We start from the raw sequence: 16,990 nt of genomic DNA on the forward strand, positions 1-16,990 counted from the left end.
CTTGAGCCGTCAAATTTTGTCACTATGTTCAGCACTCAACACCGACCAATCCTGGGAAAGCTTGTGAAATTACGTCACGCCATTCAAAAGTTATTAGCGCGAACCTGTTTTTTACTACGGAAAGTAAAATGTTACGTGCGGTAGTTTTTTTGTGATCAAAAGTTGTATTGTGTGTTTCATGCAATAATAATATGACCTAACAACAGATGAATTCGTACATAAACAGGTCCTAAACTATGCAATGTCATAGTTTTGAAGTTTAGAGGCAAAACAGGTTGAAGTGTCAGTAGTCGCTGCAGGGACGATTGATACAGCTGTTTCAAATGTCCCTCACGCCACCGTGAGTAGTGATTGTGGTCACACTGCGCGATCAATATCTGTAAATAAATCACCGTATTAATACTCTATTGTTCTACAATGAACAACAACCGATTTGAATGAACAACATGTATTTTTAATAAACACCACATATTTTTAATGAAGTGAGGGGAAAATGCCGAGGGTAAAATGACAATATGTTCAACTGTGTATCCATAAACATGACTTAGGACAGGGAAATAAGTCAATGAAATGAAAATGCAGTCATCCAACAACTCGTACAGAAGAAGAAAGGCGAGTTTAATCAAAATGCGGATCTTGACAATTGCGCACGGGACAAAAATATTTATTTGACCTATTTATATTGTTAGAAATGATGTGACATTTTGGCAATGACGAGTACACTAGTATGTTGTCTGATATGCTGCATAAAAACGAGAGTAATGACAGTAGTTTCTGTTTAAAACATGCTGTTTCAACCGTCCCTCCTCTGTGTCTCAAACGACCCGCATAGGTGGGGCGTTTGAGACAAATGTCAACTTACGTTCAAAGTTATAAAACAGCGCGATCATCCAATATGTGTTAAATTACACTTGTAACTAAGAGAATACACATGTGAGTTGTTGATCACATGATAAAAATGTTTGTGTACATAACGTCATCTTTGAAAAAGACGTTTAAATGAAAAGTGTATCAATCGACCCGGCGCTCCCCTATGCTAATGTGACAGTGGTGGTCCTGTCACTATGCCTCCAATTGATCATATGCCCTGGCTACTTGGCCAAGGGGATGTCTCTTTGGGTGACTGGCAAGCGCGTGTGGGTTCAATCCCCGCCCAGGCCCTCTTCACCTTGCCACACTAACAAACTAGATAGCTGCCCAGTCAACAAAGCTAAAGATGAGGTAGTCATTAGGGACATTGTTGTTGTCAGGGACAGCAGTTTGGTAGGAGTTTTACTTAGAAAGGGAAAACTGTTGAGGTCATTGTTTATTCATTACCTTATAGTCTTTCAGCTAATTAGCTTGATTCTGCACCGCCATCATCTACGCTAATGCATGCTTCTAGTTAACCACAAACATCTCTGGACAACAGAGACGCTGACGCTGTGTTTCCGTCACCGTGTGCAGTCTCGCAGGTTGATTAAATCACACTTCATCACTCTTCAGTGTCATTAACAGAGTAAATAACTCCTTAAAGGAGCTGATCGTGCTTCATCCGATATTTCTACCCTTCTCCCTGTTTGCACGATGAACCAGCAGATTGGGGAGATATTTTCCACATTGCCTTACGTCTTCAGAAGTATGAACCCTGAACACATCTGATGAGTTCTTTCCATTTGAAACCTGGTGATAATTAGCCGAGCTCCGGCTCAAGCCAAGGATCTGGAAGCAGGATGGAAAAGACCTTGGGAGCATTGAGCAATATTTTGAATCGAAAAAAAAAAAAAAGCTCAGTTGTGTTCTCTCCTCTGACTCGCTGTGAATCATCCAGTCGCTTTCCAAAAGTCACATGGCAGCTGGAAGGGGCTCATGAGCATCTCTTCCTTCTTTCCATCCAGTCTGCCTGCTAGGGGAGAGCCAAATACTTCACATTCTTGTTGCTTGTTGTGATACTACATCCACTCTGTTTCTTTTTCTGGAGCGGTATTTCTCTGTAAAGCAGACAGAGTTTGAGCCTGTTTATGTGACAAAATTAAAAGAAAAAAAAAAAAATGTGTTGTGTGTTTCCCAAGTCTTGCAACACTAAAGCTTTCATCGCCTGACTCAGATGTCTTTGCGTTGTGTAAGGATCTGGGAGCCACAGTAACAACTCTGCCCTCTTGTCTGGAAATTACAACATGCACATCAAAGAAATAGCCCGGCCTTTTGTTTTTTGATTACGTTTTGTTGCAAATGTCTGCAATGCTGCTTTCTTGGTTGTTTCTGGGGTTCGTTTTGAGTTCGTACAGCTGTCATGTATTTTTTCTGACCAACTTTTTACAACTTTGCTTTTGTGGTTTTTCTCTGTTGAGGTTTAACCTTTTGCTAAATACATGTAGCCTATTTATAATTGGCAGTAGATAGAAAAGGGTTGTAACACTGCACCGTGGCCAGTCTTGTGGTCTGTGACCTAACAGTAACACTCAAAACTCAACACTCTCTAAAAATTTTTATTGCAATTTGTAGTTTTTTTTAAGTTTTCCTGCCAAACTGAGGGAACAAACAGGACCAAAAACATCCTCGGAGGTAAAAATAGGCTCCATTCACAGTATCTCAGTATTTCAGGTTCTTACGTTTCACTATTTAATTAGTTGTGTTGGGCAGGGAGAGAGTGGAAACAGTTTGTCACTTGACCTTTCAACGATGACATTGGGTTGTTTGTTCTTTGAGAGAAAGAGAGAGAGAAAAAAACGGATGCAGGTCACCAAAATATATTGAACTCCCTGAAAGGAAATACAGTGAGCATTTCTTCCAAAAAGGCAGTTCGCACCCTCCCATGAATGAGGCCTAAGTTTTGCTGCATGTTGTAACTGACCGACCCCAACAAGGCCGACCGTTGTCTGCTGCAGGGCTCGCTCCCTCTCTCTCACCCTCTCTCTCCCTCTTAACGCACACACAAACACACTCCACACACAAGTTTGATATTCTCTTACTCGACAGCTACAACACAACAACAGATCTAGATCAGTTTGTAACAGAGAAATGCTCAAAATATGTGTCAGTGTAACGTTTTAATGTCAGAGGTTGTTCTGTCCAAGTACAAAATGTGCCAATCAGATACCTCACTATAGTCACTATTTATTTAACACATAAGGAGAAACTTTGATTGTTGTACGCAACCAACAAAAGACATCAAGTATTCCCGCGCAGCGTCTTGAGCAACAGTTTTAATTCCGATTCCAATTTGAGCAGCGTTTCTGAATTAGACAAGACAAGTCACAACAAATACAACATTAATTTCTTCAAACAGAAAAAGAAGTGGTTTTAAATGTTTAAAACTGTTATAGTTAGGTTTAACAAAAGCTTGTTATATGTGTCCAAAGGACTTTTTCTTTGTTGTGACTTGTTTTAAAGTCTTTAGGGACAAGTCATGGGTCTCAAGTCTGTCATTGTGGTTCTTCAATTATAGTGTAAAGACTTTAGGAAAAGGTCAAGACCTCCAGATTTCTAAACCATGACCATTAAAGTGACATGACAGGATATAGGATAGAAAAATGTGTTTGTATTTTAATGTATCATGCTATTAATTAAAAAAAGCTAATGATATCAAGTTCTTTTAGGATGATTTGCAATCAGTTTAAGAATGAACATTGTTCCCATGAAAAGAGCTGCTGGGTAACAGGAAGTTAGTTATGAAGATAAATGATTTATCCACACTTAAGATAGAAAACAACTTATCTGCCTCAATGTTATTATAGTCTGTCATCTGGATCACAGTTGTGATATTTCAAATGAATGCACTTTGACATTTAAAGATTAACATGTCAAGCAAAAATTCCTTTAACTTGAACCGACTGCTCGGTGAAAAGATGTTGAATGAAAGAGAAAGCGAGTGACCAGCTGTTCCGTCAGCATCCTGATGAGATTTTAATCAGATTAAGCACTCGGAGACAGATTTTCAATATTGTCACATTTATCACTCGTTATTGCCTGGTAATTGGTTTGAACATGCAGCAGTTAATCCATACGCAGATTAATGTGATGTATTGATCAAGTGCGCTAACATCGCTGAGGTGTTGCTGGTGCGGTCTTGATGAGGAAACGTGCCGCGCGCCTCCGCAGGAGTAACTATTGAGAGACCGTTTAAACCGAAGACTCGTAATCATTGCCCTTTTCAGAGAGCAGAGTCCTCGTGCCTGTGAGGGAAACATAAAATGCCAAGCCAATGAAAATGAAAGGTTTTCTACATAATTTCTCAGCAAGTGTTATATAAAGGACCTTTGCAGCATTAAATGCACCACTACTATTAATCAGCTGACCGAGCAACAGAGCTGCTGCCATGTTCACCAGAGGGTCACAGCAAAAACAGTGCTTTTTAAATTAAAAATTATACACATAAAAAGAGGTGTCAGAAGTGTGCCCCCATTTTCTGTGTTATTTTATCAAGCGTTTCTCCGTAGGAAATCAAAAATCCCTTCAAATTGAGGTAGGCCGGCCATCCGCTCTGGCCAGTAGCAACCATGAAATTATTTTCCAGCTCTCAGCGTCCAAAAGGCACGAACACAATTGCTTTTATGCTTGAGTATATATTCTAATGCAGTCAGAGGCTTTTTGCCTTTTACCTTGTCATGTCATTGGTTCCACCTGCTTATCATAAACTCCTGTGGAGACATTCATGCTAAAATGTGGCTTATTTTTCTTCCCTGAACAACGTGGCTGTGGGGATTTTGTTCCAGCAGGATAAGAGAACAGTTCTGGGAGGTGACTTTGACTTCTATGGCAACCACAGACTTTGACTTTGAAGTTTAACAACTCCGGCAGGTGGTAAATTGAAATTTAATGAGGGAAAGAAGTTTTATGTTAATAAGATTCTGTTTGCGCTTAAGTTTTGTACATGTTAATGTTTGAAGGTTGGAATATCAGATAGCTACAAAGATCAGTATGATGCAGAACTGTACTATAGGAAATAGGAAAACATGGCCAATCTGTGTTTGGTGTGGTTGGTTGAATTCGTGTGTCTCCCTCCATATCCCGAGCAGCTTTGACTTAAGGATCTGGATAAACCTTATTGTCCCTTGTGGGAAACTTGTCTAACACAAATTCTCAAGAACCCCAGTAACAGACTCTCTATCACCCATGCAATGTCTTCTTGCAAGGTGCATTTGCATAGCTATAAACCTTTTCTGGCTCTAATGTGGGTATTGATGGGTGCTAATGGGTTGCAGGTTGGGAGAAAATTTGAAAATTGTCCAAAACCACAAATCAAATTAATCATCTTTGCTTAATTGTGTCAATGTGGCGCCAACGCATCCACTAATGCTAACCCAGCCTTCCTGCCAGTCAAGCTACATCAGTGGCTGTTGACCCTGGTTTATCCTTCCCTGTGAATTTAAATATAATTGTTAATGTTTTTGAAATAGAAATTGAAACTCCATAAAACTAAAAACAACAAGCGACAAATAACATGGCTTGCAGGTGTTGAGGATCTGCAAGCTAGCTTACTGAGCTTGTTAGCAAACGGCTACATCCAGCAGAGAAATAGCAACGTTTAGCATATATGTCTAACGTATATTTGGAGTCATGTCACCTGACAAACGTACGTCTATTAACATTCACTCTTCTTCCGTCTCTGTTTTAGTTTGCACCAGCCCTTGAGTGAAACGTCTGCTTCTTTAGCTGCTAAACGCTGCGCCGTGTTTACCAGGTAGTCGCTAACTCTGTTTGCCTGCTTGGCAGCTCGCGGGCACTCAGTTTATTCAGGCCTTTTCACTGAAAACACCTGCCGTCTGCAAGCTGAAAAACGTTGATGGAAGCAGTAAAAGTGAATGAAGAAAAAAAAAAGGTACAAGTTGTGAGCTGTAAAACCGAAATAATGAGCTGAGATGAGGGGAAGTAAAAAAAAAAAAAAGAAAAAAAGCTCAGAGGAACTGCAGAGTCAGGTGATAATTCTCCATGGGTTGTTAAGTGTTAGCATGAAGTCATTAGTGCTCCCTAAACAATCCTCTCTTGGACGGGAACTTTTTCAGACTGCATCACACAGCAGTTTAAAACCAGATAACTACTTTTGTGGCTGTGCTTTTGGTGGACGATGCCACTGGCACTTGTGTATTGGTTTCAAGACACATTTTCATTATATCAACCTTTATACATGTTACAATAATTGGTTTTAACTTGCATTTCTGTCAGACAGTACTTTGTGACAGGGTGCATCCACAACAACCTTTTTATAATAAGTATTTTTGTTTTTATATTGTGTAGCCTACAACTTTTTTCTGCTTTTGCAGTAAAAAAAAAAAGAAAGAAAAGAAAAACTCCTCAGTTTGTTTTCTTAGGCGAAGCAGCCAAGACTTTGAAATCATTAGTAATGCTTTAATATAAGACCCAGTGGGAGCAGGAGTGTTGGCTTCAATTTTGTGCCTAAAAACTCCCCATGAGCCTGTTAACAGTGATTCAGAAGCGTCGGGTGGGCCACGGAGAATGCACATAGACACACACACACCTTTTAAACTCGCACCGCCCCTTCAGCTCACAACCACAAACCTGCGTGGCGTCTCCACCAATGCGAAATGCTTCAGCCAGCATCTTTTTTCTTTTTTTTCTTTTTTTCTTTCTCCTCCTGTTGTGGTGCACTGCTGGTAATTAGGCTGCTGTTGTTGCTGCTGTCACCGCTCATTTTCAACCCTATTGAGGCCGAGGGAAGAAAAAGGCTAAAACAATATTGCCCGGGCCATAAAATCCAGTGTAATTACACTGTGTTTTATGTGCCCTGGGGAGTCAAAAATTCCCTTACATGACAAGTAAATTGCCAGCACTAAATCAGCAGCAGCTTCAGAACACCTCGGCACCGAGACCACCTCGCTGCCAAAATGATAAAGCCGGTGAGGAGGACAAAGACTCTGTTTTCTGTTCGGCGATTTGCACTGTTGAAGTAGGGCACCTGATATCAGGCCATTGCTCACTGACCCATTCCTCTGTCAAACCCATATTTAGCTCCAAACAGAGGGAAATGGTGCAGCAACAGAACAACAAACATCATTCACGGCTACTGTAAAACGAGATGTCATATTTTTTGCATTAATGCCGTTGGTCACACACATGCGTGCGCTGCTTTCTTGGTCTAGACTTAATAGAAGACATGCATCAGGGTGTTTGGTGTTAGGTGTTTTCATAAAAAAAAAAAAAAAAAAAAGGAAACAGCCTGTGGCTTATGTGCTCAGTGACCAAAATGGAAAAGGAAATCCATGATCAGCATCTTGTTCGCCTCCGCAAACAGCTGTAAGACACACATTGTTGCAATGATTAAAACAAGTGGAGCATCCAGTGTGAAGGCCAAGACCAAGCAGACGTTATATAGTCAGCTGCTGTCTGCACACTACAGGGTCCATATTAACGAAGGGAAGCTGGTTCACGTGTTGACTGGAGTGTGGCGCTCCGGACCTCGCTAAGGGTTTAATTAATTGCCTTAATTAATTGCCTTCATGAATTTTGCGCGACAGCCGTTGTTGCTTCAGCTGGTGTCGATAAATCCAGTCACGTGTGCAGGTCGAGCTACTGTACGGTCACTAACTTCCCATTGTGTTTAGAGCACAAACTCCCTCCCCTTCACTTTCACTTCACGCTGCACCTGCGTCACCAACTCTCTGCTGTGCGACTCCCCCGCTCGTTTGAAACGTCATGCTCTTTGTCTTTACATGACATTGTGCTGTATTCTTTCTGCAGCTGGACCTTGTGATATTACCATCAGCTTAGTGACTTGAAGCATCACAGCTCCCACTCTGGGTGCTATGATACTGGGTGTGATTAATGGCTTGGAGGTTTGTTATTTACAACAAAGGACCACAAAGCTTTTTTTTCTATATTGACAATTGCAACTGAAAGAATCATTAGGTGCTTTCAATCAATCGTCTTTCACTTGGTTTGCAGCAGCAGAACAGTACGTACAGTTGGAGGTGACAGATTGGTGACTTTAGTTTCGAAACCAGTATTTCTTTTTTTTTGTGTGGGCGTGAGAGGCAGTGATGAGAAAAGATACAGCAAGGACAGACTGCACAGAGTTCAGAGTATTTAAAGCACAAATAATTATTATTCAGCATTTTTTGTGGTATGGTATAATTTCCTCTGAATGTCTCTGCCCTGTGGCTGTGCATGGGAACCACTAATTTACAGCAAGTGCAGCATTTGAAAACCAGGATTCATCATCAGCTCAGACAACGACGATGCAGTTTGTTCTTTTACCCGATATACTCCATTATCATCATCATCATCCTGCAGGTTACATCTTCTGACGAGGTGTCTTGTGTCCTGTTTGATCCCCTGACTTCCTGTCAGATCGTCTCCTCTGAAACAGCCAGCCTCAGGATGACACATCGAAAATCGCATCATTATGTCTTTTCTTTAGGTTTGCTTAACAGGATATTGATCTCAATAATAACAGAATATAGCAGCAGTTCGAGTGTCTGAATCTATAAAGTTCATAAAAGAGATGATGGTCTTAAATCCGAGGATAAAGCAAAGGTTCAGCTGTTTGAACTGTCATTTCAGACTTAATTCAATGTCTGGACTTATAGTTTGAACTTTGAAAACCCCCTTATAAAAGCCTCCCTTGATCTATTTTTCACACTTTGTTTTCAGCCTTTAATAGTTTCCCTTCTCATTTCACATTGTGATTTTTATGCAAATTCCTGTCCTCAATCTTAATGTGCATTTCCGCATCGTTTCACACACAAGGTACAGTATATGGGCCAATCCGTCCTGCAGTCCCCCTCCACAGCAGAAACAGATAAAAGGATTACAGCCCATATTTTAATGCACAAGAGAAAAAAAAAAAAAAGAAAATGGAAAAAATGCTGCTTATTGTCGCTGTAATACCCTGGATACAGTACTTGTTTGGCATTTCTCCGTGTTCTTTTTCTGTCACTGCACGCTTTAACATTTTACGACCATAAACACGAGGCTTTGTCCTACATTTTTCTATATTCGCATATAAACACACAATCGCAGATTTCAAGGAGGTTTTTCGCTATATATATATATATATATATATAGACAGTGGTGGACAGTAACGGAATAGATTTACTTGAGTACTGTACTTAAGTACATATCCAGAGAATTTGTACTTTACTTGAGTATTAGATTTATTTGGTACTTATTACTCTTACTTGAATACATTTTCAAGACAAATATTTTTACTAATTTTAATTTCTAGGAGGGCTGAAAAGTACATCAGTGCAGGTGGTTTCAAAGAGTTAATTCTCAGAAACAAGAGTTAAAAGGTCCTTAAATTAATTTAGAAAAAATTATAGTAATTCATTGATGTGAAAAATAAGAAATTTACTCTTACTCTTACTTCTACTTAAAGTAAATTTAAAAGCATGTACTTTTGGATACTTAAGTACCTTTTAAAAGCAAGTACTTTTTTACTCTTACTCGAGTAACTTGTCGACTGAGCTACTTTTACTTGTAACAGAGTAAATTTTGACCAGTAGTATTTGTACTCTTACTCAAGTACTGGGGTCGAGTACTCTGTCCATCTCTGGACAGTACAGTATATACGTCATCCTAGCAGGGTTATGCTGCGTGGCCCTAAGTTCTTTATTAATGGGCTCGCTGGAATGTGCGAGCGTCTACGTATGAACAGTGGCGTGTGGATATTAATGCCGTCACAGCAGCAGCAGCAGCAGACACAGTAGATTTCCACTCCAGGCTGATGGCGAGTTGCCTGTCGCCTACCTCTGTGCCATTTTTAGCCTGCAGCCGCCTCTGGCTGGCTTCGCTGCCACCTTGCTGCACTAATGCCACGTGTGGGCAGGAGCTGGCCCAGCGCCTCCCTCCATCCCTCCCTCCATCCTTCCCTCCACACCACTCTCCTCCTGGACTGTTGCTGTTGCTGCTGCTGCTGCTGCACGGCGGCGTTCCCATGGGACTGGGCTGTGGGTGGGGGGGGGCGATGGGGTTGGAAGGAGTGCGCCTCTGACTGAAGCACACTAGCGATCTTAAGGAGCGCTCGCTGCTGAGGGGAAGTCCTGTGCGTTTGAAGTATAGGGACCTCAGAAAGCCTGTTTACTCAGGAGGAGGGGGAGAAGGGGGAGAGGAGGGGGAAGGCCGGGCCGCTGCACAAGAATGCCTGTGTCATGACGGGAGCGGCAGAGAGCAGGAATGCACTCCACAATCCCAACACTGTAGGAGCCGGGCCATGGGCTGAGGTGGCAGCCATTTCTTACTATTTATTTTAGCTCCCTCTCCACTCAATCACAGGCCCTGTCTGCGGCCCGAAGCATCCCTGGAAAAATGAAAAATGGCCTGCATGCGCTTTTATTTATGGCTTGAGATTTCCAAGTATTTGCCAACTCAGTATCTGTATCTGCTACACCCCTTGTGTTGACGAAATAGAAAAGCTGTGATTTTTTTTCTCTCTTCTTTAATCATTTATTTATTGAGGGAAGGAGAAGGAGCTTTTTTTTTTTTTTTTTTGCCTTACATGTACGTCTCTTTACCTCTCAGTGGGATCACAGGTAAACATCAAAACTGTATCTGTTTCTTCTTCCACCAGTCCTGCCCTGTGGGTTAATTTCACTACATCAGCTTGAATAGTTTCCTTATGAAGATATTTGATACAGGGGTTTGAAGAGCAAAGTAGGTTAAATCCAATATAAAAAGGTCCGCCAGGTTTAGCTAAAGGCGCTGGGAACGAGGTTTGTTTTGACTCGGCCTCCCGCTGCCAAAAGCCTCTGACACGGCAGGATGACAGCTCACCAAAACGTCTTTATAACACAAGCTGCTTTTGAGTCCATGTGACCTTTGTTTACCGACCCCTGGTTTGTTTGTAAATGGGCAAGCGTGAACCTACGTGAACTCGATTTTTTGCTCAAGTTGAAGGCCGGCGCTGTGTCTTGTTGGCAGACGACAGGTCGGAGGTTTATGGACATTACCAAATGGAAGATGACCTGACCTCCCTCCCGTCCCCTCCAGCGGGGGTTAGATCTGTGCTGTGCTGGACACAGATAAATAGAGCCACACACATATACACATAGGCAACCAGGGGGTGTGCAATATCTTATATCTTAAATCTGAAAAAAATAAGTTGCCAATATTTGTACAGAGCTTTAAAAATATCTTTAATTAGCTTGTATAGCCTGTAGGTGAAAAAACAATTGACATATGTGTCAACCTCGTGAAATGGCACTTCAGTTTATTTAGTTGCTCAGATAATCACTTCAGTGTATTTGCCCATGGCTCTCTGATGACTGACAGAGAGGTTTTTGTTGGCGTTTAATGAGATTTGAAAGTTCATGTCATTGTTTTAACGTACAGGATTATCACATCGACACTGTTTGCATTTTATAACTTAAAATTTGAAGTTTTTCTGCTGAGGGGAAAAATGTAGATCACTTTCTTTGCTCCGTGTTTTCCTCTTCTCCTTGTGTTTTATCTATAGTGTTGATCATTAAGAGGAAATATTTGTGGTTTTAAGAAGCAAAAACCATGTGGTAACAACAGGTCGGTGTCAACCAATCAGAAAAGAGGAGGCTCTGAGCCTCTCTCGTTTGATTGGCTGGCTGATTGTTTGATCTGATTGTCTGATTGATCCAATAACAATAGAGCAGACTTCTGAATAAAACACTGAGAGAAACTAAATCCTGCAAGTGTTGGACGGTAGGGCCAGGTGGGCGGGGCTTGTTGCCTGCTTTGTTGTGACATCACAAAGTGACAGGAAGTCCTGACGGCTGGTTTTAAGGCTCAGTTTCTGAATACAGGCTGTGTGCATTTCTCTGTGGACTGAGGCTTTGATACTTTCACAGTATTAATATAGAACCTAGAGCTGCTTTATAATCACACTACACATGGACATCTACCTTTATACTGTATGGAGCTTTAATACAAACATCTACCTTTATACTGTATGGAGCTTTAATACAAACATCTACCTTTATACTGTATGGAGCTTTAATACAAACATCTACCTTTATACTGTATGGAGCTTTAACACAAACATCTACCTTTATACTGTATGGAGCTTTAACACAAACATCTACCTTTATACTGTATGGAGCTTTAATACAAACATCTACCTTTATACTGTATGGAGCTTTAATACAAACATCTACCTTTATACTGTATGGAGCTTTAATACAAACGTCTACCTTTATACTGTATGGAGCTTTAATACAAACATCTACCTTTATACTGTATGGAGCTTTAACACAAACATCTACCTTTATACTGTATGGAGCTTTAACACAAACATCTACCTTTATACTGTATGGAGCTTTAACAGAGGCAAAACTGATAATAATAGTAAAAAATAAAATACAAATAGAATAACTTTTCATTGTTGCTGAGACCAAAACAAAGCGTGGTCTCACTGTTAACCAGCAGCTTCCGTCAAAGAAACTGATTATTCATTCACATCCTAAGCCAAGGTTGTTGTTTTTTTTTCCTCCTGGGGTTTGAACCCGCAACTCTCCTGCTGGCTGCTTTTAAGACCAACCGAGCTTCTGATACCCTGAGGATATTTTTCTCTCTCTCGTCTCACTCTCTCTCATTTTCTTTTTTTTCCCAGCCATTATAGTGGAAAATTTAATCTCTAGTGCTCGGTACTGTAAAGCAGCAAAGCGTAAGAGTAAGGGATATCTGCGGCCACTCGATCAGCTCTCGGAGTCGGAGTCGTTTGCCTTCGTCGGGATTACCGAGGCGACCGACCAGATGAAGGATTTCATATCGGCGCCGCTCCCCGAGAGGCTCGACGGAGACGGCCTCGGCCTTCACAGTGTATAGCTAAGCAGTATTAGGGGGGGCATTAAGCACTCCATCAGGAAAAAAAAGGGGAGTGGGGGGGTGTACTGTATTAGCAATTTCATGGTCTGTTTCAGTATCAGTGAGCGCACAGGGGACCAAATACTGTCAAGACTGATAATAATTCACTCCATTCTCATATCGAGTGCCGCTTTTGAAGTCAAATCTGATTTGTCTGTTATATAACCACAGAGGATAATCTATGAATTGTTAAAAAGAACAAAAAAAAAACCTTGAAATAACTGTAGATTGTTTGTTTGTCTTACTGGCTGGGAATCGCATTGGCTTTTTGTCAGAGAGGGAAATGGAGCCGTTGGTTTTAATGGACCAACAGATAGTGTAGTGTAGTAGTGTATTTATTATGGGCTGCTTTTCGCTCCGAGTGTCACAGACCTGTTGAGGAGGTTTCAGGAGCCTTAATGTGGAGCTTTCAGCAGCTTTCAACAGGCTCAAGAGTCTTCAGCGAGTGTTCACCTCACAAAGACGACAGCAGCAGCTCCAAGGCTTCATTAAGATCAAGCCAGCAGTGTGAGTGTGTGTGTGGTACGGTATAATAGGTGTTAATGGGAACCCACACCTCATCATAGACTGGCTTCAGGGACACAGATGCACTGTGAAGAATGAAAGACAGTGATGTGAACAACTGTATGAGTGGTTATCTGACTGGGTATTAAAAGAAAACAACCTTTCATTGATGTTTGATTAAGTTCATATTCATGTTTTTCATGTATAAAGTATCAAGTGTTCAACTTCATTTATAAAAAAAATAGACAATTTGTTTCGTTTCGCAGCAACAACCTCTTATTTTCACCTTCGATTAATCTGTGAATTAAATAGGAAATCTCATCCAACCTTTAGCAGATCATCATGATGTGGTTTGACTCGTTCAAACGACACAAACTAAACCTTATTAATATTTAAATTACACCAGAGAAATGCTGCAAACTCACCTGTGTGACTCGTATGAACGTCTTTATTATCATTTGTGACATGTAACAGCTCTGCCTCCTCGCTTGTTTACTAATGTGGATTAAAGCCGCCGATGTGTTTCTGTCCTATATTCTTGTAATTAACTCTAATTCTTTTATGTAATCGTGGATCAAGATGTAAATTTATTCCGTCAGCCTTTCAACATAAAAGCCTCTGTTGCAGCAGCTGTTGTTGACAAACCCATTCTGTTCTCAGGTGTCTGCGACGTCGCCTTTTGTTTACCGTGACAAGATTAGATAATTAGAGACTTTGCAGAAGTTGCACTTTGCACTCACCTGTCGCTCTGTCTCCTCCGTCAGAACCCGAGCTGGACGTGCCCGGGGCTCTGGACTCCATCGCCCGGCAGGTCAACGACACCGCGCGCCGCCGTCGCCGCAGAGACGCCGGGGAGGACGACTACAACATCGAAGTCCTGCTGGGGGTCGACGACTCGGTGGTTCGATTCCACGGCAAAGAGCACGTGCAGAACTACCTCCTGACGCTCATGAACATCGTAAGTCCAAATCTTAATGTTTACACAACCACAGCTGTTCAGTGGTCCGGTAAAGCTGATTGGTCAGTCACAGAAGCAGTGAATTTCAGCTTTTTCCTTTAAAGGAGACATATAATGCCCCTTTTCCACAAATTAAAAATAGTTCCCAGGTGTCTTAAATGTTTCATAAACACGTTTCAGTCAAAATCCCCCAAGGATCAAACATCACAGCTCTGTTCATCCTCTCAAAACAGCCCTGTTCAGAGCGGCTGGTTTCAGTGTCTGTCCCTTTAAATGCAAATGAGCCACTGCTTTTCCCGCCCTTTCTACCAGTACTCACAGGTAGGGGTGGGATTATGCAAATTCGATCACTAATTACATCATGTCAGACAACTGAGCTCGTAAAACCACATGGATTTCAACCTAGGGAGCCTGAAAATTACAGATTTTCTTTTTGTCAACTCTCACATTTTGGGAGCCGGAAGGCAAGACAAACACCCAGATATATGTTAAGGAGCCTTCAAAAAGTTATATTTCCATAATATTTCCCCTTTAAGATAAATGTTCATGCAGCTCCCAAAGTGCAGAACAAAACAGCGCGAAGAGCTTCAGTCATGCACATCATTAAGTTACAGTGACAGTGCAGAAAAAATCGAATGCAGTTAATGTCCCGATTGTCAATGAGGAACCTGAAGTAACTACCTATTTAAATGAATAATTACCCACATGAAGAAACTGTGTGGATCCTGAATATAAATTAGACTGATTTCTTGCCCTAAATCTTCTGTCAGGCCTCTGCAAACCTCTGCATTTGATATAAATAGAGAGCATGATGATGTGTATTGTTGCAGCTTTTGACAGTTTTAAACAGTAATTGCTTCCTGTCCTGCACCCGGCAATAAGGAGACAAGGTCAGGGACTAATTGGTGAAGGAAGGGGAACATTGAGGAGCTGAAAACAGACAGGTATTATTCTGAGGAGTGAATGCTTTGTGTCCGTTTTTTTTAAAAGAAGCAGCAGTAAAGTTTGCAGCAGCTAAACTTGATTAGTGAGCTCTTCTGTGTCACACGCATTGCAAAAACCCAAAATCTTTCCAAGAATATTTGTCTTATTTCTTGTCAAAATGTCTAATTTCTATTCAATACGAACCTCTTTCCACTTAAAATAAGACTCATCACCTAAAAATGATCTTGTTTTTAGACAATTTTCGCTTATTTCAAACTAATTTTCACTTGAAGTAAGTAGAAAAATCTGCCAGTGAAAGCACGTTTTTTTTGTGTTTGTAATAAGAAAGAAAAACTTGCTCCACTATCAGATTTTTCTACTTATTTCAAGTGCATATATGCTTGAAAGAAGTAAAAAATGTCTAAAAACAAGCTACTTTTAATGTGATGAGTCTTATTTTAAGTATAATTAGATTTTTTTCGACTAAGACAAATGTTCTTGGTAAGAGTTTTGAGTTTTTGCAGTGCGGTCACACTCTTCTCCTCCTCTTATCAACCACAACGATCACACGCTGTTTGTACCTGGATGTGATCTGAATACATGAGCGATTCCTCCTCCCTGATACCTGTAGTTGACACACAGCTGTTATTAAGTCGGTGCACATCTGTCGGAGCCCACGCCTGGCTGCTGCCGCCGCTGCCGACGGTGCCCTGTGTGTGTAGAAACGACCGCCTCCATATACAAACACAAACACAACGGGCCGCTCCATTAAAGCTGCAGCGTGTCGGATCATCTCTGTCTCTGTCTGTGTTGTGGCGTCGCTGCTCCTCAGACGGGTCATTTAATAGATAGAGTTTTCATAGAGGATCGATTTAGGCGGTGACTCTGTACGGTGGCCCAGAGAAAACACAGACAAAGACTCAGATGCAGACAAAAAAAAACTAAAATTCACAACAACAGAAGTGTTTCTAGGGAGACATTAAAGTGACAGACACAGCTAAAGACAAACATTTACAATATCGTGATGCTGATGTTACAATAAACAAAATGAATTCAACTTTTTTTTCTTTTTTTTTTAAGTGTTCACAACTTCTTAAGTGCTTAAGTGCTGCACAGTGATTTACATACAACACATAGAGCACAAAATGGTTAAGAAAAACATAATGACAATTAAAAATAAACATAAAAAAAGATGTAAAAAATAATAAAAGGAATAAATACATAAAAAAAAAATTAGAAAGAGCAATAAAAGAACAGGCAGATTAAAAATACAATAAAATGAGAATAAAAAGATAAACAAAAACAACTCTCATGCTGAGATTTCTGCTGTGGGTTTTTGCAGCTCATATTTAGTCAGTTAGGTGGCAAAGTTTTCTGAATATAAATAATCATGTATAATTATGTAACATTACGACACCTGAAGCAAATACTCTACTTGCACTTTTGATATCCCTCCGCCCAGCAGCCGTGTGAGGAATGTAGCTCCGGCTGCATTTACCTTGTTGTTGGATTGTGTATTTGATGTGTTTGATGAGGGACAGGGGACCTGTAGCTACCGTTCATCTCCATTGTGTTCACTGAGCAGCTCACGTCTCTGCCCTGCTGATCTCAAAACAACATGCACCGAACATTAAAGCAGATATCAGTGGAATGTTTTTGTTAATATAAGTCCTAAATAGTCCTATTTTCCGTCAGCAATCACTTACATGAAGTATTTCAGCCTAAACACGAGTCTCTCCGTCACTCTGCTCTGCTGTAACCCGAGGAGAAAATTTTCCTTGTGGGATACAAGTGTTATCCAATGAGGGGAGAGAACGGCATGAAGGGCTGTGT

At 40.9% G+C, this 16,990-nt stretch overlaps 1 protein-coding gene across 1 annotated transcript in view; it reads left to right on the forward strand.

Annotated features, from left to right (window-relative positions):
* Positions 1-16,990, forward strand: part of adamts3 (ADAM metallopeptidase with thrombospondin type 1 motif, 3) — a 222,104-nt gene that overhangs the window by 98,914 nt on the left and 106,200 nt on the right. The window contains exon 7 of the mRNA XM_085785926.1: positions 14,040-14,233. Within this exon, the coding sequence (XP_085642052.1) occupies positions 14,040-14,233 (194 nt within the window). The remainder of the gene's footprint in view (positions 1-14,039; positions 14,234-16,990) is intronic.

The sequence above is a fragment of the Trachurus japonicus genome, chromosome 9, assembly GCF_045865225.1.
Source record: "Trachurus japonicus isolate A0001 chromosome 9, Traja_1.0".
NCBI lineage: Eukaryota > Metazoa > Chordata > Actinopteri > Carangiformes > Carangidae > Trachurus > Trachurus japonicus.